The sequence below is a fragment of the Strigops habroptila genome, chromosome 3 (assembly GCF_004027225.2).
Source record: "Strigops habroptila isolate Jane chromosome 3, bStrHab1.2.pri, whole genome shotgun sequence".
Lineage (NCBI taxonomy): Eukaryota > Metazoa > Chordata > Aves > Psittaciformes > Psittacidae > Strigops > Strigops habroptila.
The window spans coordinates 75,086,279-75,106,703 of record NC_044279.2 but is presented as its reverse complement, the minus strand read 5'-3'; the positions used below and the strand labels follow the sequence as shown (position 1 = coordinate 75,106,703).

The following is a 20,425-nucleotide window of genomic DNA, read 5'->3' as shown; positions in this document are numbered from 1 at the left end:
TTGCCCCAGAGGTTTCACTATTGCTCAGCATTCCGGCCCTCAGGAAGGACGAGGGAGGAAATGGAGAACTGATGGTGATGGAGTGGCTGGCCTCGCAATGCCGTGTTACTCATAATGTGGTTGCATGCTGCTAATTAATCTGGAATGATCCTGTGGGTGGCTCCAGCCACTACAGCCTTAATTGGCTTTTGATGGAAATTGTGCAGAACCTCATGGAAGAGGCTGTTATGGCAGAGTGTATCGCTCAGGATAAATGCATTGCTTCCTTGGGCTCGTTTTTACAAGAGGAGCCATCACTCAAATCCCTGACCTCATGTAAAGGCTAAAGTGGGACTCTGTGGCCAGAAAAAGCTTCACTGGAGACAAAGTGCTGGTGGAGGGACTGGTGGTGGCAGCAAGATGCTGAACCAAACACCAGTGCCGCAGGGCAGCCCACACCAGCCCTATGGGTGAAGTGATGCTTAAAGGAGGAAAAAAAGAGGGAAAAAACTCAACCCTTTGGAGATGTGATCAAGGAAATTTGCTTCCTGCTCTTCATTCCTGCTGTATCCAGGGAAACATTTCCCTGTGTTGCCTTATAAAGAAACAGCATCACACCAGAGCTGAGCCCACCTTTCACTTTTCCTCCCCCAAACTCCTGGCACTGAGCGCTCCCAGTGCAGCAACAAGGGAAGCGTCCTTCCTCCTGGCCCAGGCTCTTCCCTCCCAGAACCCTTCTCTCAATCCCGTGCTGTCCCTGGGGCTTGAGAGGACCCTTGGCAAAACTCCCCATCCCTGCAGGTTGCTGGATGGCTGCAGCCTCCCCATGGCCAGCGGGCATGTGTTGAAAGCTTGTTTCGTTTCCTTCTCAGCACTTCCCCCCTGCTGAGAGGGGCATGGGGGCTGCGTGCACTGTGCCCATGCTGCCAAATTCATCTTGGGCTGGAGCTGGCTCTGTCAGACCCTGTTTCTGCCTCCCAAAGCCTCGTCTGCAGCCGGTGCAGGGGTGAGGAGCTCGCCTCTGGAGGAGAGACCCGCTCCAGCCCCAGGCAGGGCTCTCTGCTTGCATTAGAAGCGCTGATGATGTTGTTGGGAACCGCAGCAGGCTTTGCAGCAGAGGTGTGGGCACAGCCAAAGCAGGTTTGAATGAGGTAACGTCAATTTTGCTGTGCAGGCTTTTGGTCCTTCCTGCTGCGGATGGAACTGCGTGTCACACAGCTTGCAGGAAGCCAGCTCATCGTTTTCGGAAGCACGAGGCACCCAGCTGCCTCACCCCAATGTGTCCTTGTGGGTAAGGCACAGGTAAAGCCCTTGGTCAGCTTCTGCTTGAAGCCTGGCTCACCATTTCTCACTCACCTGGGAGGCGACTTCGAGGACACGGCTTATGCTCCAGCGAGGATCTAGAGCTGAGAAGCTGTGGTGGGATCCCACACGCGGAAAGGTGCCGGGTTTGTGCTGCCCATGTTTACTCGCTGTGCAGCTGAAGGGCGTTTATCTGCACCACAGCCCCTCTCCTTCACCAGGGTGCTCTGGTGGCCAAGGATGTGGTGCCATGTGCAGCATGGCCTGCAGGGCTGGTCCTCCTCTTGCAGGGCATAGCCTGCGGCCCCGGTGTGGCACTGTGGGGACACTGAGGATGAGCACAGCCTGGCACCATGTTCCCATGAAGAGACCTGACTTCTTTGCTTTGGGCAGTGGATGAATAAGGGTTAGGAAGGAAACCATGGAGGGAGACCCAATTGCAGCTTCTCTGTGGCTCCTCTCTCTTAACCTGAGAACTAAGAGGTATGCGATGGCGAGAGGAGGTGAGTACCCACTGCACGGACATGGGGAACAGCACGGGTGGAGCTGCATCCAGGATTATTGTGCAGGATCATCTGGGAATAGCCTCTCTCCAAAGGAACCTTTCTAGTTCTTGGTCCCTTGAGTGGCCAAAGAAGCCATTCCCTGCTCTGCTGTCTCAGACGTAACTGAGCAGTGTCCCAAACTCTTCCCTCAGCATCCCCCCAGGATGTCTGTGCACAGTGCTGCAGGATGCCAGCTCCCCATAGGGCTGCAGCACCTACAGCTCACCCAGCAGGAGAAGCTGCCTCATGACACTGCCATGAACTATTAAAAGCAGCGAGATGACTAAAATAAACTGTCACGGGATGTTCATACCAAATGAAAAGCGTGAGCTGGGCTCCTTCATGTCCTAGGAAAAATAATCCATATTTCCAGGCAGAGAGGATGCCCTGAAGTTGGGAGGTGGCTGGGGGATGCTGGTGGGAGGCTTGCCAGACCCGTTTCTCCATTGGCAACCTGCAGGCAGCCGACTCTGGCTTCCCCCATGGAACAAAGCCTTTCCTGACCGCTGGGGCAGAGGAAGGAAACACCCTGCAGCAGACACCATGGCAGTGGGAAGAGCCGGGGCTGGAAAGGCCATTGCTCTCCTCCCGGCCGTGGCTGTGCTGCAGAGGAGCCCACGGGGCACCTCTTGGCTGTGGACCAGCTTCCCAGGTGCGGTGTCTCTGGGGCAGGTGTATTTCGGAGGCAGGGAGACCTCCTGCCTGGCTCTTGCAGGGTCAGGCATATGCACTGCAAAGGGTTTGATGAAGCTTCAGCCATGCTCTCCGGTATTCCCTGCGGCAGGCAAAGTGCGGGGCTGAGGTCTGCCACGTGGCCGGGTGCCTGGCCAGGTCCCCCCAGTACTGACAGCCCCATGGGCTGTGTTTGTGCCCTGCTCATGCGCTTTGTCTTGGCTCAAGTTGAGCTTCCAACAGCCCCGTCCCACCAAGGCAGAGAGCGCTTCTTGTCAATTCTGGAAGGTTGGTAGGATGTTCACCCACCATGGGGCCAGCCAGAATACCCCACTGCTCCCTCCTGCACTCCATTTCATCCAGCACAGGTTAGAGACTCCCCACCAACCCTCCACCTGGTCCCAGCAACCTTCCTGCCTGCTCAACGGGGCCCCTATGCGGGCAGGGAATCATAGAATCAACCAGGTTGGAAAAGACCTTTAAGATCATCAAGTCCAACCATTACCCGAGCACTGCCAACTCCACACTAACCCATGTCACTGAGGGCCTCAACTTCGTGGTTTGTGAATACTTTCAGGGACGGTGATTCCACCGTTCCCTGGGCAGCCTATTCCAATGCCTGACCACCCCTACCATCAATCCCCCTACCACTACTGAAAATGAAGTGCTTAGGCTCTGTTCAGGCTGGGGGTAAAGTATCCACCCCAGTACCTTCACCAGGGATGATCACAGCCACCCCATTCCCAGACCTACCAGACCTCGCATGGCTGGAAGTGGGGACCCATCAGTGCACAGAGCAGGACGAACCCATCATGTTTAAGTCTCCAGAAGAGAGCAAACCAAGCAGCAGTGATGGGCTGCACAGACAGGAACATTTTGGTCTGACATAATTTGTTCCCTTTACCTGCTTAGCTTTCTGGTGCTGCCTTTTCTCCCCCTTGGCTGCAACCAGCATGGCCCTTCTTGCTAATCTGGGCTGCTACTGCACCAGGATAATGACTGCTCTCATGTGGTTTTGATGCTGCTGCTTTCTCATTTTGCTGAGTGGTGAATAGATAAAATATTTACTGTATTTTCTCTTATCTTTTTTTTCCCCCTTTATCTTTTCCTTTTTTTTTTCTCCTCTTCTCTCTCCTCTGACCTACCCAGCGAATGCTTTGATGCCAGAGCCAGTCACAGCACAACATGAATAAGGAGCGCTTATGGCAATTCCTGCTCTGCAATGGGAGCTTCTGTCCTCTGCAGAAGAAAAAAAGAGAGACAAACATTGATGGGAGAGAGGCCAGTGGTGAAGATACAAAACCTGCCTTTAGTGAATGCTCACACCAGTGTCCGCGCCTGCGCATTGGCTTACGCAGACGCTGCCAGGTAAAACTTGGGGGGACATGTGGATCTGGTGGGGTCCTACTGCTAAATGTCAGCCCTAGGGGACGATGTGGAAGTTATGGCTGTTGAATACCGGCTGTGACTGATGGACTGGGATGCGCTTAAATACGAAGTGTCTCAGAAAACTCATGAAGAATGGTTTCAGTTGGGGAAACTTCTCATGGGTCGAAAGCTGGAGGAAGGGGAGGAATTATCAACGATACGGCAAGCGAAAAGAATTTGCTTTATTTATTTCCGAGGCACAGCAAGACGTCATGTGTACTTACCTGTGTTGATTATGAGCCCTGCTGAGCTTGATTACAACCCGCTCTCCTGGGCAGGCGTGCTGTGCTCGGCGGCACGGAGGAAGTGCAGAAGGATTTTGTCTGAGCTGAGATAAAATGTGATTGCCAGCTGCACGCTGCAGCAGGGGCTCGTTTCTGAGGGTTGCGGATCCCTGACTGCTCAGCTAGCCTGAGTATGAAAGCACAGGGGGGAAGTTTAGGGCCTGGGCAAGTGTATTCTTCACTGGGTAAAGAACTGGATGGCCAAGCCCAAAGAATGGTGGTAAATCGTGTCACATCTAGTTGGCAACCAGTCACTAGTGGTGTCCCTCAGGGCTCGGTGTTAGGGCCAGCGTTGTTTAATATCTTCATTGATGATCTGGATGAAGGGATTGAGGGCACCCTCAGTAAATTTGCAGATGACACCAAGTTGGGAGGGAGTGTTGATCTGTTGAAGGATAGGAAGGCTCTGCAGAGGGATCTGGACAGGCTGGATCCATGGGCTGGGGCCAGTGGTTTTGAGGTTCAACAAGGCTCAGTGCTGGGTCCTGCACTTGGGCCACAATAAGCCCACGCAATGCTACAGGCTTGGAGAAGAGTGGCTGGAAACTGCTCATGGAAGAGGACCCAGGGTGCTGGTTGACAGAGCTGAACATGAGCAGCTTGTGCCCAGGAAGCCAAGAAGGACAACAGCATCCTGGCCTGTATCAGCACCAGTGTGGCAGCAGGGCCAGGGCAGTGATCGTCCCCCTGTACTGGGCACTGGTGAGGCTGCACCTCGAATCCTGTGTTCAGTTCTGGGCCCCTCACTGCAAGAAACACATTGAGGTGCTGGAGCGGGTCCAGAAAAGGGAAATGGAGCTGGTGAAGGGTCTGGAGCACAAGTGTGATGAGGAACGGCTGAGGGAACTGGGGTTTAGTCTGGAGAAGAGAAGGGTCAGGGGAGACCTTATTGGTCTCTACAACTGCCTGAAAGGAGGATGGAGTGAGGTGAGGTTGGTCTCTTCTCCCAAGTAACAAGTGACAGAACAAGAGGAAACGGCCTCAAGCTGCACCAGGGGAGGTTTAGGTTGAATATTAGGAACAATTTCTTAACAGAGAGGGTGGTCATGCATTGGAACAGGCTGCCCAGGGAATGGGGAATCACCGTCCCTGGAAGTGTTCACAACCCGTGTAGATGAGGCCCTCAGTGACATGATTTAGTGGTGGCCTTGGCAGTGCTGGGGTAAAGGTTGGACTTGATGGTCTTAAAGGTCTTTTCCAACCTGGTTGATTCTATGATTCTATTTCAGCTGATAACTTTTTTTGGCCTGTTTCTGAACTGGTTCGGTGCCATGACACCTAAGCTTGTATTTCACCACAGCACAGAGCTGATAGCATGAGGTGATCTTCTTCAAAACCAAGCAGCAGCTTGGTAATAGCTTCATATTAAACAGAGAGCTTTCCTATAAACTAATGCTAAAGCAGCTGCCCTGCAGAAGTAGAGGAGCTGAAAGCAGCTTTAACAGTGGTTTTAGTTGGAGCTCGAGCAATTTATGAAAGGGATTACCTGGCGTGATGTCTCTGCTAGCAGGGCTCTGGGCTTGGTGACGCATGATGGCCATGGGCAGCACAAGCAGGGATTTTGGGTATGCTGTGGGGGGATTTTGGGTATGCTGCAGTGACCTTGGTGGCTGCTGGGAAAGAAGAGGGCTGAGCAGACGCAGGTCACACTCCCAGTAGCTCTGGAGCTTTCAAAGAGGATTTGGCAGTGGAAGGGTGAGTTCGTGCCTGTTCGCGATCTGAACCTCTTGCTCTTGTTTCTCCTCATCTCCCTTCCCCTACTAATGGCTCCCAAGGGAAAGTTCCTGCTGCAGGAAAGGGGAAGAAAAGAAAAATGACAAAAGCAGAGGGCTGAGGGGAGCAGGGGGGAAAGCAGCCTCCAAGGGGCCGGCCCGCTGGAGCAGACGCAGGGATGCCGGTGAAGAAATTGCTGTGGGGGCAGACCCCCCCCCAAAACAACCACACATCCAGCCTTGAGATCCCACCAGTCCAGGCCAGTGGGGAGCTGGAGCTGCACAGGAGGGTGCAAGTCAAGGATGTGCCCCCAAATCCCCAGTGACCATCTAAGAGCAGGAGCCCAGGGGCACCCTTGGGATCCAGCATGGGGCACCATGCCTGGGGTGGGAGGGCAGGGCATTCCCTTCCAGGTGGGATGGGCAGCTGGAGGAGATCAGGGCCCTGGGAGAGGCACCAGTGAGGGGTGAGCAGCCTGTGTGCATGAAGCAGACCGTGAAGGAGTAGAAAAGAGCAGTGCTGAGGTTTTCTTAAACCCTTCCATGTGTGCATGTGGGTGTTTGTGTGTATGCAGATGTGTACATATAAGTTTATATGTAGGTGTAAACAGATACATGTATGGAAGTTTGCATTAAGCAGAATGTGGGTCCAGGGTAAAGTCCATCACATGAATATTGCAATTAACCTCTAAATATGTACTGCAAACTGAGGAAATTCAGTGTTGAAGTCAAATACAAAGTCTGTTTGGTAAGCGTATTAGGATAAGGGATGTGCAGCTGAGGTATGCTAGCAGGCTGATGGCTGGAGAATGGGAATCGAGGGGAGAAAAAGATGCTGTGTCTTTAAAAATCAGTGTAAGTGAATCTGGGAGCGAAAACTAAAGTGATTCCTCTAGAATGACATGGTTACAGCCTGGTACCGCAATTACATTTATTTAGGTGCCCTACCTGTGCATTCCCACTGCTGAAGAATAGGCTCAGATTGCTTCCAGCTTTCTCCTCCGCCCTAAATTGCCTGAATTTATAGCACATACTTGGGAGACTATGGCAATTTCCCCGCTCCATATTTAACCCACGTTACTCAAACCACCTCAACTCCACCTGAGTGCAACTTGTGTGAAGAAAAGTGGTATTAATAAAGTCAGAGGCAAGCCTCTGGAGGGAGTGGGACCAGCACGGCGGTGGTAATCCTGAGTCATACAGCCCATTTCTGGGTCAGCCAGACCATATGGCGCAGGGCTGGTGTCCCCGGCCAGCTCCAGTGTCACCCAGGCAGGGATTTCCACCATGGTTTTATCATCAGCTTCGCATAGCCATGGATATCCCCATCTGAATTCTGCATGGGCTGGTACTGTTTTGTTTTGGTTTGAATTTGTAGCCCTGCTCGCCTTCCAAACAGCTGTTGAACAGGCAGGAATAGGAGAAGGGGCTGGAAAACATGACTAAATATGGCTGTGTTTCTGATTGCTACAGACTGCGGGATTAGTGGCCCCTTCTTGCCAGCAGCCACAGCTGAAGTTCCCAAGGTCTGAGGAGCACCGAGAAGAGATGAAGTCCATCCCCCCCCCCCCCCCCCCCGCTTTTTTCCCTTTCCACACAGAAATCTGCAACCTATTGTGTGGGCTAGCAAACTTGGCACCCTCCGGTCGCCTATAAAATTGCATTAGGCATTTATATTTCCTGCAGTAGATTATGTGTGTCTGGATTTTGGATGATCCTGGGAGAGAGGGTTGGCCTTTTTTATTTTTTCAGTGGGGGCCGCAAATTGCGTTTGAAATAATTTCATTTTCTTGGAGATAAAAGAGACGGACGTGTTCCGAGACAGATGCAGGCAGCTTCCCCTGCCTGCAGCTTGCACACGCGCTCTGGCCACACACGCAAGGCACAGCCCTGATTCAGCCCAGCCTCGTCCAGAAGCATGTCAATAACTTCATTGATTGCAATGATATTTCACAAGCTTAAAGTTAAGCGAGTGCTTAAATGTCACGCTGAATCACAAGACAAGGATTTCTTCGCACTCTCACAGAGTCAGTTCTCTTGACCCAGCTGGCTCCATGTTTGTGCATGCATCAGGTTTTTATGTGAGCTCTAAGTATTTATGCAGATGTAGCACGTACGGGGGGATATTCTTTACAAACTGGGGTTTGCTTAACTTGAAAATAACCTCTTGGCTCATATGTAGAGTATTTATTGTGCTTTACTGCCAGTTCCCAATTTGGGTCTGAAGCCAAAGAGGCAGTAACTATTTCTAGAGAGGAGAAATCACATTAAAAAAAAAAGTATGTTTTCAAATCTTATTTGAAATGTGTGCTGTATCAGCAAAAAATAGCACTGTGAAAGGGTAAAATCACATTGGAAGTGCCTATTGGTTCAATGTTATAAACTCACATAACACTTGCTGTGCAAAGGAAAACAAAGTTTTGTGGCAAACTCACAACCTAAGGGCACGATTTTTGGATCATATTTGTATTAGTCCCTCTGATACGAATGCTGGGCTACTGAACAGCCAGCAGGTGGAGTCATCTATAATGCATGTGTTGTGATCTGGAAAGTTGAGTGAGTGCGACTGGACACGTGGAAGTTTCAGTTGAAAGTTGAGACTGAGGAAAATACAAGGAATGGAACTGGAAAACTCCGCGAGCGCAGAGGACACAAAGAGCTAAAGCTTTAGCAGCAGAAGAGGAGGGACCTGCAAAATGTTTGGAATAGCAGAAAGCTGGAGCAATCCTGGAAACACTCCTGTGGCTTGGATCCCGAGGCATAATTCATGCTGTTGTAATTTGCACAGATGGCAGCCGTCTCGAGGGAAGGCTTGAACAGCTGGGAAACATCAGGGTGTGGGCCGGCTTCAACCGCACACCCTTTCTTTATCCCTGCATCAGTCGCAGGACTGAAAGGTGATACAGGGATTGCTGTAGAAAATATCTGCAAGCTATTCTCTGCCCTGGGAGATGGCTCCTCTTGCTAGTTGAGTCGTGCTAAGGACCATCTTAGTTTGGCATTTTGTTTATAACGATGACATTCAGATGCTTTTCAATAAACCGATTAGGGAGGAAGAACCAGCCTTGACTCCATAGATCAGCCATGGAGTAAATCGAGTTGTAGCTAAGGGGCTCTGATAAACAGGGTGCTTCACGGAAATGAACAGGAGTTACATGATAACATCCGCTCTGTTCCTGTGATGTGCCCAGCCACCACAGTGGGTGTTTTGCTTTGTCCTTCCCTCTGTCTGCCTATTACACCAGGAATGAACGCTGCCTTCGGCAGGGCATTTGCCCTTCTCGAGCTGCGCAGCCTCCAGCCTATTTGGAAATAAGCAGTTGCAAATAATGATTCGTACCGTCTGTTTATCTGTGTGCCCATGTAGGCTGAATAATAATGTCATGGCCATGCTGCAGACTTGTGTCTGAAGAGGAGAGGGTTGCACAGCCCTGAGGAACTTCGGAGACACAGCCAGGGATGCATTTATGCACGGGCTGTGGCTCCAGCAAGGCTACCGAACGACTGCATCAACAACCGTCACTGCTGGCCTGTTGACGTAGACTCCAGCCTCCAACAACCTTTGATGCACTCACGATAGGCAGACGAGGGGAATAAATGTCAGGTATTTCCCTGCTTCTTGATCTCTGGCACCCAGAAGGAGGGAGAGAGCCAATGTTTTATTTTCTTCTGGTCTGCATCCCTATGCACTCCCTGCAGGTAGCTCGAAGGCTCACACTGATTACCTTGAACCGGTCTGCCCCACTCTCTGAACAGGAAAGCAAAAGTCCTTTTGTTTCCCAGACATGCTCTTCACAGTTTCTTATTACACCTTTTGGGGATATAGTGGGAGGCCCATTCACATTAGAATTTCATATTATTCCCCATCTTTCCAGGCATAAAGCAGTGCAGGCAGACGGCATTTTTATGCTAACTGCATATATGCAGATAACTGCATCTGCACTGCAGGTGTTGTGCTGCTTCAGCAGCACCGGTATACCTGAAACAGCACAACTTTTGTACACCCCACAGAACCACAGACGAAGCAGCATTAGGCAATGATAAACGCGCTGCAGTGATGTTTGAAGCCAGCAGGAAAATGGATCAGGAAAGTTTCGGTCTGAGCTCTCTGTTTGATTCCCAGCTGTTGACATTGCTGCTTTGCCGGGGCACCGAGGTGCTCAGTGGTGTTTGCTGAAGCCAAGTGCTCCCATTGCAAGAGGCGGCACTGGGAAAAGAGCGGGTACACTGTGGGTGTTGACCCACTGACTGGCAGACTGCTGCCAGCACCCCTGCGTCAGTGACAGGTCGATACTGGCCTCCTGCCACCGCCTGGGGACTGGCATCCTTCCGGCAGGCTGTGTAAGTCAGGTGACAAAGTCTTTGGATTTCGTTGACATAGGTTATGTATTTTTGGCTGTGTGCTAATCGGTGACAAGGAAAGGCAGCTCCTGTTCATAAAATTTCGTAGCAAAGGGCTGGCCTGAGATAAGCAAGGAGAAACATTTACTCACGCTCGTTGCTACGGAAAGCTCCATCGCCACTTCCTGCGAAACCAGGACCAAAGTACAGGCTGAAACTTTACCTTGGCGGCACTTCATTACCTGTGGGAGTACTGCTGTCGGGAGGAAAAGTGTCTGGCTCCAGGAGCTTGGCTGGCAGGGTAGAAACAGCAGGAACGAGCAGGGTTGGGCAAGCCACTAAACCTCCCCTGACCCATCTTAGCAGAGACCAAATCCACCGGGAAGGAGAGGGGCAAAGCTGCAGGGGGCTGCGAGGGCAAGAGGGAGCTGGTCAGCAGGATGAGACACTGCGTGTAGATGATGGCAAGAGCAAGAAACCGTTCTCAGTTGTGGTAGTGGAAAGGAGGGATTTGCTCTGAACTGCCTTTTAATGATTTCTGTGCCTTCAGGTCAAAGACTAATAGCTGAGGTTGTACCTCATATTCATGTCTGTGCCTTAGAACCCGCATGAGTCATTGCCTCTGCTCCATCTGAGCATGTTGTAGGACCCAGCTCTTTGTGCTTGCATAGACATTTCACAGCCAGTGTCCTGATGCCACCTGATCTCCAGCCCAGTGGGAGCACCAGCGCATGTTCCTTCAAGGAATCCCTTCAGAGGGTGTGGTGTCCTTCAGGAAGAGCGAACCCCCCCAGTTTTACTCTAAAATTATATGAATCTGTTCAGAAAGATATATTCTTCATATATTCTTCTGAGAACTCTCTGGAAGGATAATGTTTCTTCTAGTTGCCTCTCACTGAGCTGTCAAAGACAAAGCACTGGTGAGCGCTCTGCAAACTTGCCCATAAAACCATGGCGTGCAGGAGCCTTTGGCAAGGGCCCTGTGCAGCAGTGGTAGGGTTAATAGAGGAGTCAGCTGTCTGTTTAGTGTGTCTCAGATGTCACATACAAATACCTAAAAGGCAGCTGGGTTGCGTGAAAGGAAATCAATGGATTAAGATTGTAGTCCCAGCTCAAAAGCTTTTTTTGTGACTTAAGGAATGCTTCATATCCCATCTGTTAAGTGAGATAATACCTATCCCACAAGCATGCTGTGAAGATTAATTCATTAATCTTTTTTTAAGGCGAAATGGAAAGAGCTAGAGAAATAAAAATATGAAATACCATGGCAGTGAGGACAGAAAGCAAACAGCAGCATGGAGCATGGCAGCGGCACCCAGAGGTCAGTGTGGCAGGGAGGGCGCAGTGCCCTGCCTCGGCTCTGTTCACCTGCACCATCACGGAGGGTGCCCTGCGGTGCTCCACTGGCAGGCTGCAGACCACAACCAGTGAAAACGTCTCGCTGAGGGACCTGCCTACAGCACCACCAGCTCTCCCGGGCACCGCTGTGAGCACAGGACGCAAGGGGGAAGTGGCAGCAGCTTTGGCACCTACAAGGCAGGAGATGGTGGAAATAGGATTAGAGGAAGATGGAGAGAAAAACAGAGACTGGGCACTGTAGAGCAACTCCTTCTTCTGATATTCCTCAAAGGCAGTATCATACGGATGCCTAAGTCACAGGGAGAGGAGCGCTTCCAAGTGCACACACAGATTTGTCTCCAAAGTGTTTACTCCTAACTTGTCTTCAGGTTGAAGCCTTCTGCAGTGCCTTATGGGCAGTATCGTAACCTGCACCCTTCATCTAGAACACCTCATTAAAATTAGAAGGAAGACAAATACAGAAACGCTGCTTTTCTCTGAATGAGTAGCATCCTAGTCACAAGAATCTCAGCTTCTCTTGAAGTTAAGAGTGAGTGGACTGAACATGTTCCTTCAATGTTGTTTGACAGTCTGGCTCATTTTATCAAACCCAGTCAAGACAAATGAGACATGTGTTTACCCTTGGTGGGCGAGCAGACAAAAGCTGCATGTAATTGTCCTCTGGGTGCCTGCCACTCCATGGGGATTTGTAGTCATTTTGAGAAAAGAGATTTTCCCCGTCACTGGAGGAGACAAACTGGCACCTCAGCACAAAACATACCACTTAAAATAGCTTTTAACGTGGCCTTGAAAACTATTTTTGGATCAGGAAAAATGTGGTGTAAGGAAAGACTGGAACAGTGTATTGTAACTGTCACTCAAACCCAAAGTGTCTATCATTTCATGAAGATCAGCAGATGTATAGACACACCAAGATAACCAAACTGGTCCGCAGGCTTCATTACACATGGTGATAGAGGTCAAGGGCTTCCTCCTATGTGCGCTGGCTCACAATGGCCACCTCTATTCCTGGTTTTCTCCTTTTTCTCCAAAGGATTTGCAGGAGGAGGAAGAGTGTGATTCCCATCCCATAATAAAGCCAACTGCAGATTTGTATTATGATCTGCTGGTTAGTTCTCCACCAAGCTGTGATGGCTTCCAGACTACTTTCAGGAAGGTACAGTCTGCCTGTGCGTTCGTCATTCTAGAGCAGACATCATCCCTGGTGCTACCAGACAGCAGCCATGTAGTAAAATCAACTTCACATTTCTGTTGAGGATCCCAAATTTGTTTCTCAATATCAAAAATGTAAAGTCATACAAAAGGGCTAATGAGCAGGCTTCAGGTTTTTGAATATCAGCGTCTCCATCTGGTTGGAAGTCATCTGCAGAATAAATGAAGAGTTATATATAAAACCCCATGGAGGCTGTCAGGAATGGGAAAGCAGACCAGCCCCTTTCTTGAGAAATCAGATGCAAAGTGGGGCTGTGAGATGAGCCCTGGGGTGAGATGCCCAGAACAGCCATGAGGAAGCCTGAAAAAGGCCAGAAAGCACGTGTGCCACGAGTGATGTGAGGCTGCGCTGAGCAGGGGTAGTAGCATCAGGTACTGAGTTGGGCAGCACATCCCTGGAAGTCATCCCTATCTGGCCTCTCTTCCCAAGTAACAAGCGATAGGACAAGAGGAAATGGCCTCAAGCTGCGCCAGGAGAGGTTTAGGTTGGATATTAGGAACATTTCTTCACCCAAAGGGTGGTCAGGCATTGGCACACGCTGCCCAGGGCAGTGGTGGAGTCACCGTCCCTGGAAGTGCTCACAAACCGTGTCGACAAAGCCCTCAGTGACATCATTTAGTGGTGGCCTTGGCAGTGCTGGGGTAAAGGTTGGACTTGACGATCTTAAAGGTCTTTTCCAACCTGGTTGATTCTACAATTCTATGATTCTAATCTGGATGCTCCCGAAGCGGGGGATCGGTTCGTTGCCCCTCACTCCAGGCCGCCCCCAGCTGAGCACCACTCCCCACAGGCAGCCCCTGGCAGGCAGCCCTACTCCAGCGGGCGGGGACAGGCCGTGCCTGAGGGGACTCCTGCCCCAGCCACGGTCCACCACAAAGACGCCCCAAACCCAGGGGCCTCCGGCCCGGCCCCGCCGCAGCCAGCCGCCGTCGGGGGCAGGCGATGACGAGGCCGCCTTCACCCACCTCCCCCCGCAGCCGCTCCCAGAGCCGCGCTCCCGGCTCAGCCCGGGCGCGGGGCTGGGCGGACGCCGCCTGCGGCGGGCTCGGGGCGCGGCGGGAGGGGCGGGCGGGCAGGCGGCCATTTCCCGCCGCCCCGTGCGCCTCACGGCGGCGGCGGCGGCAACGGGCGGCCTCTGCCCCGCGGTGGTCCCGCCCCTCACCGAGCCCCGCCCCCGCCCCGCCCCCGCCCCGCCCGCCGAAGGTTGCCGAGCGGGGGTCGTGCGGCTCCGGCGGCCCGGCCGGCGTTTCCGGAGATTGCCGAGGGGCTTCGGCCCCTCCCCAGCCGCTGCCGAGCCCGTGACCGAGGCGCTCCGGTGGGCCGGAGCCCGCTGCGCCCGTTGGTGTAGTCGAGGCGTGGGGCTCGCCCTCCTGCTCCCCTCCCGGCTTCTCCTCCGGCAGCGCCGGGCGTCGCGGTGACAGAGCGGGGCGATCGCGGCGGGGGGCGGCCGGGGCTCCGGCGGCGCGGATGGCGGAGGGCGGCCAGCCCCCGCAGCAGCAGCAGCCACAGCCGCAGCTCCTGGCCGGCGGCGGCGCGGGGGCCGCCCGCGGCGTGAAGCGGGAGCCAGAGCTGGAGCAGCCCATGCCCGGTGGGGACGGCGCCGAGGGCGGCCACAGCAAGCGGCTGCGGACGGAGGCGGAGGCCGACGGCGGCGGCATGCAGGTAGCGGGCACGGCCGGGCCGGGCGGGCCCTCGCCGGCTCTCCCGCACCGGAGCTCGGCGGGAGCCGGGAGGCTGGGTCGCGTTTAATTTCGCTTTGCGGGATCCCGCGCGTTGCTGACGGCCGTGCGGCCCTTTCCGTCGCCGCTGGCACCGGGTCTGCTCCCCGCGGGTCCCCGGTTCCCGGGGCGCAGCCCAGCACGTGGGGCGGCCCTCGGGGAGCCGCCGCTGGGTCCGGCGCTCCGGGCACCGCCGGGGACCCTTGGGAGGCCGCGGGTAGTGCCGCTGGGCACGGGCACCGGCACCGGCAGGGCTGTGGGTCGGCGGGGGTTGACCCGCCCCGCCTCGGGTCGCGTAAACCACGGGGAGAAATCTCAGGTGCTGCTCGGGAAGGGGAAGGGGGCCGCGGGGCGTCGGGCCGGCGCCTTCCCGCTCGGCCCAGGGCTGCCAGCAGGATCTTGCGTTCCCGCCGTCTCCTGCCAGCACGTCTTGGTCGTCCCCAAAACATTGCTCTTCCCAGGTGCGTTCGCTTTTGTGTTTGTGGGGTGATGCTGCCGAGGGATTTCTGCTTTCCTTTGTCTGGGTGTTGTGCAGGGTCGTTTTGTTATGGCCATTGTGCTGGCCTGTTTTGCTTCTGTGTTTCTTGTGAGGAGTATATTGGAGCTCTGTGGAAACAGCGTGGTTGGTTCACCTGAGCTTGTTTCTCTTTCTCCTTCTCTTGGGTTGGTGAACGTTGCGGATAGTTTCTAAGGGGAGCATCCTCTCCAGCATGCTTCTTATCTAGACACCAAATGCTGACCAACAATCTTCCCTTTTTATTTCCCAGGCTGTCCCCAGTTTGCACGCTCAAGTTTCTCTTTTGTTATTATTTTTGAAATAGCTTGCAGCAGGAGGGGTTTGTTTGTGGTTCTGTTTGATGTTCAGCCTTCCGTGGTGGTCCCTCCACCTCACAACATCACTTTTCCCTGGTATGGTGGTGTGAGCTGTATACAGGCTGGAGCTTCACACCCCAGTGCTGCTGCTCGTGCTCCCGCAAGGGCCAGGGGAAACTGCACGGTGCTCTTTTATTCCTTGAAGTAGTATCTTCTCCCACACGTAGGTGTCAAGTGTGACTCAGACAACATGTATAATTGCAAGAGAAAGATGCTCAGCCTTGAAGGAGTAGTGCTTATACGTTGCGTCTTGCTAGGAATTGTGAATGAGTGCATGAACGTGGTGACATGAAATTCTTCCAGCTCTTTGGAGTTGAACTGAGACACAGGTCCTGCGTAGCTACAGATGCACCAGTTTACCTGCAGTTGTTGGTTAAACTGGTTGGTGTTGATGTAAACCAGTGGTAAATCAACTTAAAATTGCTCAGGAAGGGATTTGAACTGGTTTAACAAAGCAGTCTGAAAATTTCCTTTTTTTTTTTTTTTAATTACAAATGAGTGTAATTTCTGTATACATGAAGGGCTTCCCTGTATATTTGCATCGAGGAAAGCTTGTGTTATCTGCTCAATGAATAGTACAAGATACTAAAATTGCAGTACAACAGTGTCTGTGCACAGCAGTGTGTAATACTGATGGTAACTGTGGCAGGGATTAATTGTGGATCTTAGTGGAAAGTTGGGTTTTGTTTCTGTGTCAAACACCGGCAAACGGTGGAGGAGTGCAACTAGTAGAGTCTAGTTTTAAGGCTGTGTTTAGAGTCAGTGTTACTATTCTTCAGATGAGGACCTGCGTATTGTAGTTATTTGGTATTGTCGTCATTTTAATCTTTCCATGTGTTACCTATATAGAAAAGACTTTTCAATCTTTTCAATATAAAAAATGAAAATAAACATATATATGTATATATGCACACACACATACTGTTATGGCCAGAAGTTTCCCTTGACTTTTTTTACTGTTAAAGAGTGTGATTTATTTATTTGGAGAGTCTTCTCGTGGTTGTAAGCAAGAAATACTAAATTTGAAGCTGAACTTACAAATCATATCAGACCTAGGAAAAATGTTCTCTAATGTTTGGGAAGTTGATATCTTTTTATCTAAAAGTCAAAACATAAGATTGCCTTTCAGGAAGATTTCTGTTCAAATAGTGTGTTCTTTTCAAGTATCTTATTTTAGAATTAACGGGTTCTTTTATTAAACTCTATTTAACTGTACATAATGCTTAGAAGAGGAATAAAGAACCTATTATTTGATTTTTTTTTTTTCCTCCCTAGAAAGACCAGCGTCTTTCTGGAAGCTGGAAATAACACCAGCAACTGTCGTACCTTGTTTTTCCTGCAGATCCTGTCAATTTTCTACTTCCTGTTCCAGAGCCACAGGCTGTTGCTGTGTAAACTTGGTGACCTCGTGTCTCTGGGCTGATAATGAGAAATCCCGGGTGCCACGCTTGTCACAATTTCTTCCTTGCATAACCCCTACCTACCAATGTTTCAGTTTATGAATATGATGTAGAAGTAAATCATTTAACTATAGAAATTACTATTGCACTGGTAAAACTAATAGCTTTTTATTGTCTATTAATATGAAATATAAAAACTAGCCTACAGGAAGATGAGATAGTAACTAGTTAATAAGAACTTGGCGTAAAGTGTGCACTAAAGCTTAAAATAGGCCTTAAATTTACTGGGCTTCTTGTTTTCTGCTGTCTCAGGCCAGCATGCTCAGACAGCTTATGCAGTTAGGGTTTCATTATCTAATCCATCTTTGATCAGGCCGGATAAATGGTGTTTGGCCAGTGCTGATCTTGTTAGGAGGGTGGTGTAAAGCTGCTTGAGATGGGATTGGGACAAATCGGATCATGGTTGCTATCTGCTTCTGGGCCATATTTCAGTTAATCGTGGTGTGGGAGGAAAAGGTCCAGCACAAACTGCTGCATTTTAGTTCCTCTGGTCCATAAGTGGCAAAAATCAAACGCCACTGGCCAGGAATGTCTCCTGGAAGTATTTGGATATGTTTGTAAGCTTTGGAAGTGAAGGGCCCCAAAGGTACTGCTGCTTTTTAACTGTATAAATACTAGCTTGCTTTCTGTTTGCTGGCTTTCATGAGTTGAATCATTTGGATCAGCTTGCTGATCTGGGTAAAAATAGTACCTAACAGAGGGAAGGAAAAAAGGAAAGTTATATTGGATTAAGTCACTTGTGAAACTGCACTGAAATGCAGTTGTTGGTGCGGCTATATTTGCTGTTTGTCAGAAGAGGTTGACTGCTTCACAGGTGGAAGAGAAAGTACCCTTGCAATAATCTTTCTCCTCCTCTGTTCTTTGCATGACGAAAGACGAGAAATGTTATGGCTAGATGGGAAGTGTCCCTTCTTTCTCTTTGGAGCTGCAGACAAGGGTGTAATTCCAGGGTGCCGTGTTTGTCTTCTCCATCGAGGTGCTAGAGGTCTACCAGCCAGCTTCCACTGCTGGAGAAAGTTATTAAAATATCTTCCAGTTTCTTTGCATGGGGTTGAATGATTTAATCAACTCCTCATTCAGCCCCAAGCTGAATGTTGATTTAACTTTTTAATGGGGCTCTAGGCTGGTTAGTGAATTAAAATTATACCTAGGGGTAATATGTGGTTGGAATTCGATATGAGGTGTGAACAGAGCTGATCCTTGTTCCTCCTTCATGAATGCCTTGTGTGCATGAATGACTCGTGGCCTATGCCCTACCCAGTCCACCTAAACTTCTACAGGTGGCGAGGAGTGGTGACTTCGTGTGTGATTCAGGCATGTCTGCATAGGGTTTGTAAAGATGACTAGTGGTGTTGAGATCAGTCCCCTGTGACTGAATAATGATGTAATAGACAATAAGTTTTTGCTCCGCAAGAAATTCTGTGGCTTCTCTTCCTACCACAAACCAGAAGATGTTCCGTAATACCTTCTACCAGCTTAATTCCTTGCAGCATGGAGGCTGGGAACCTTGAACAGCAGCGTGCCACCGAAAGGGAGAGCGGGGATGTTGCTGGTGCTTCGTGACAACCAGTGTCCTCATTCAAACTGTGGCCCCTTTGTGGAGGGCAAGAAATCAGTCTGCTGATAATTTCCAAAGACAGGTTTGGGTTTTACAAGTAAGAGGCTGACTGGAACTGTAATTTAGAGGGGGACAGTGAATAACAGCTTTTGTGCTTTAGAGGACCCAGTGGAAATCTGTGTTTTTAAATCTTACAGAAGAGAACATTTAGTTCCAGTAAATTGTAGGAAAGCCATGTAATCAGGTTAGCTTTTTCATCCCTCTTATTATTTATGGCATGGCCATCTTATAAAGAGATGCAGAGCAATACAGGGGATACAATATATTCTAGAAAAGAAAGGATGTTCTAATTTTTAGAATCTGACCCCTGCCTTGGGTCCAGGATGAGGTTTCCTGGGATGCTGTTTGGACAGGCTGTGCTGATGTGATGAGACATAATGAATCACCTTTAAGTTTGTTGTTATTTCTGTGTTTGCTTTTATCCTTTGTGGGTTTTTGTAAAATATTTTAGTGTCCTGAGTTAGACCTGACACAGTCTGGGAAGACTTAGAAATCTCCAGTTCAAAGAAAGCATTTGGCAAACAGACTGAAAGTTGGCATTTTAGAGATGTTGAGAGCACTTTAATGTTGCCTCTTTTCTTCCCGTATTCAGGGGAACGGAAAACCCAAGTAAAGTGTTCTGGATGCTTTTGTACCCCTCCAGGCTCTGTTGGTATTTCTCTTTGGATTTCAGAGGTTTGTGTTTGAAGGTGATGGCCGAGGTTGCGAGGTTGGAAGCCAAACAGAGGGCTGGCTCTACTGGAGATCGTTTCCTTCTGCGTGTGTGCAGACATATGCTTTTTATTTTTCCTTTTCAGAATTCCCATTTAGAAACATGAGCGCGCTGGCATTTTGCAGAAAGCCTGCGCTCTGCCTCGCATTTTGAAAAGGTTACCCACCTAGGTGAGTTCAGAGCAGCACACCTCTCTCCCAGGCATGTCCTGTGAAATACCCTCTTCAGCTTTTTGTCCCCCTGACCTAGCAAGCAGGGTTCCCACCTTGCCCTTTTGCATCGGGGGGTTCACACCTCTCTTTTCAAGACTGTCTCAAAGAAGAGCTGGTCACTCAAGGTTTAACAGCTGTGTTGCTTCATGCTTTATTGTGGCTGTGCTGAGGGCTTTCAGCAGCTCTGCTACGGTGAGGCTGGTGGCATCAGGAGTACCAGAACACAGGAGATGCAAAGGGGGCAGCAGTAAAATAAACTGCTTCTCTTGCACTAGCAGTAGGGAAGCCAAACTGAAGTTGAGACAGGCCTGAACTGGATTCTGTGTGTGGTCCATGGTGCCCTGGAGACTGCTGCTGAAGGACAGACCCTGTTAGCTTGGAAAAATAAAGCCTGTGGCTAACAGCCTTTGGTTTGCTGCACAGGAACCTCTGCCCCTTTGGAAAATGTTAGCGGTCACATTGGTTGAAGGTGTTTCAAAACCTCTTGCCCCATGCTGCTGACTTGCCTCATGGTGTGGGGAAAACCTTAGTTTTCATACGAAGCAAAAGAGGAGGGCAGGTGTTTTGGTCAGCTGGAAACCTCTTTATTTAATTTGCCCATCTCGGATATTACTTGACCTTTTGTGTGTCTGCTTTTGAAATGCAGTGGCTTGAGGCATCAGGGGAACATCTAGAAGAGAAGTGAGAGAAGCAATTAGAGGTAACGAGTTCCAGTTCATTGAAGCACTCTGTTGATCTACATTTTTACAGAGGTACTGAATGGACGCTGGAGTGTAGCTGTCATGAGATACTCCCAATGTTTAGGGATTAGAGCTGCTTCACTGCTTTTTGGGCCTTAACTCCCTTTGCTCTCTAGTAAATTTAATTTTGCCAACAATCTTCTCTAAATTTGGGAAAATGCTACTTTGAAAGGTGTGTATTTTCCCCAGCATGCTTCCTCCTCCCTCCGCTTCACTTTCCTGAGTGCACTCCTTTATTCCAGGTTGAATTTGAGATG

General features: G+C 50.5%; 1 protein-coding gene across 11 annotated transcripts in view; it reads left to right on the top strand.

Moving 5' to 3' along the window:
- Positions 1 to 14,041: 14,041 nt before the first annotated feature.
- RBFOX2 (RNA binding fox-1 homolog 2) overlaps positions 14,042 to 20,425 on the top strand; it is a 173,346-nt gene continuing 166,962 nt past the window's right edge. For all 11 annotated transcript variants that reach the window (XR_003990376.1, XM_030478014.1, XM_030478019.1 and 8 more), the window contains exon 1: positions 14,042 to 14,497. Coding sequence is in view for 10 of the 11 variants with exons in the window: in XM_030478014.1 (XP_030333874.1) it covers positions 14,303 to 14,497 (195 nt within the window). In the remaining variant the exon portion in view is untranslated. The remainder of the gene's footprint in view (positions 14,498 to 20,425) is intronic.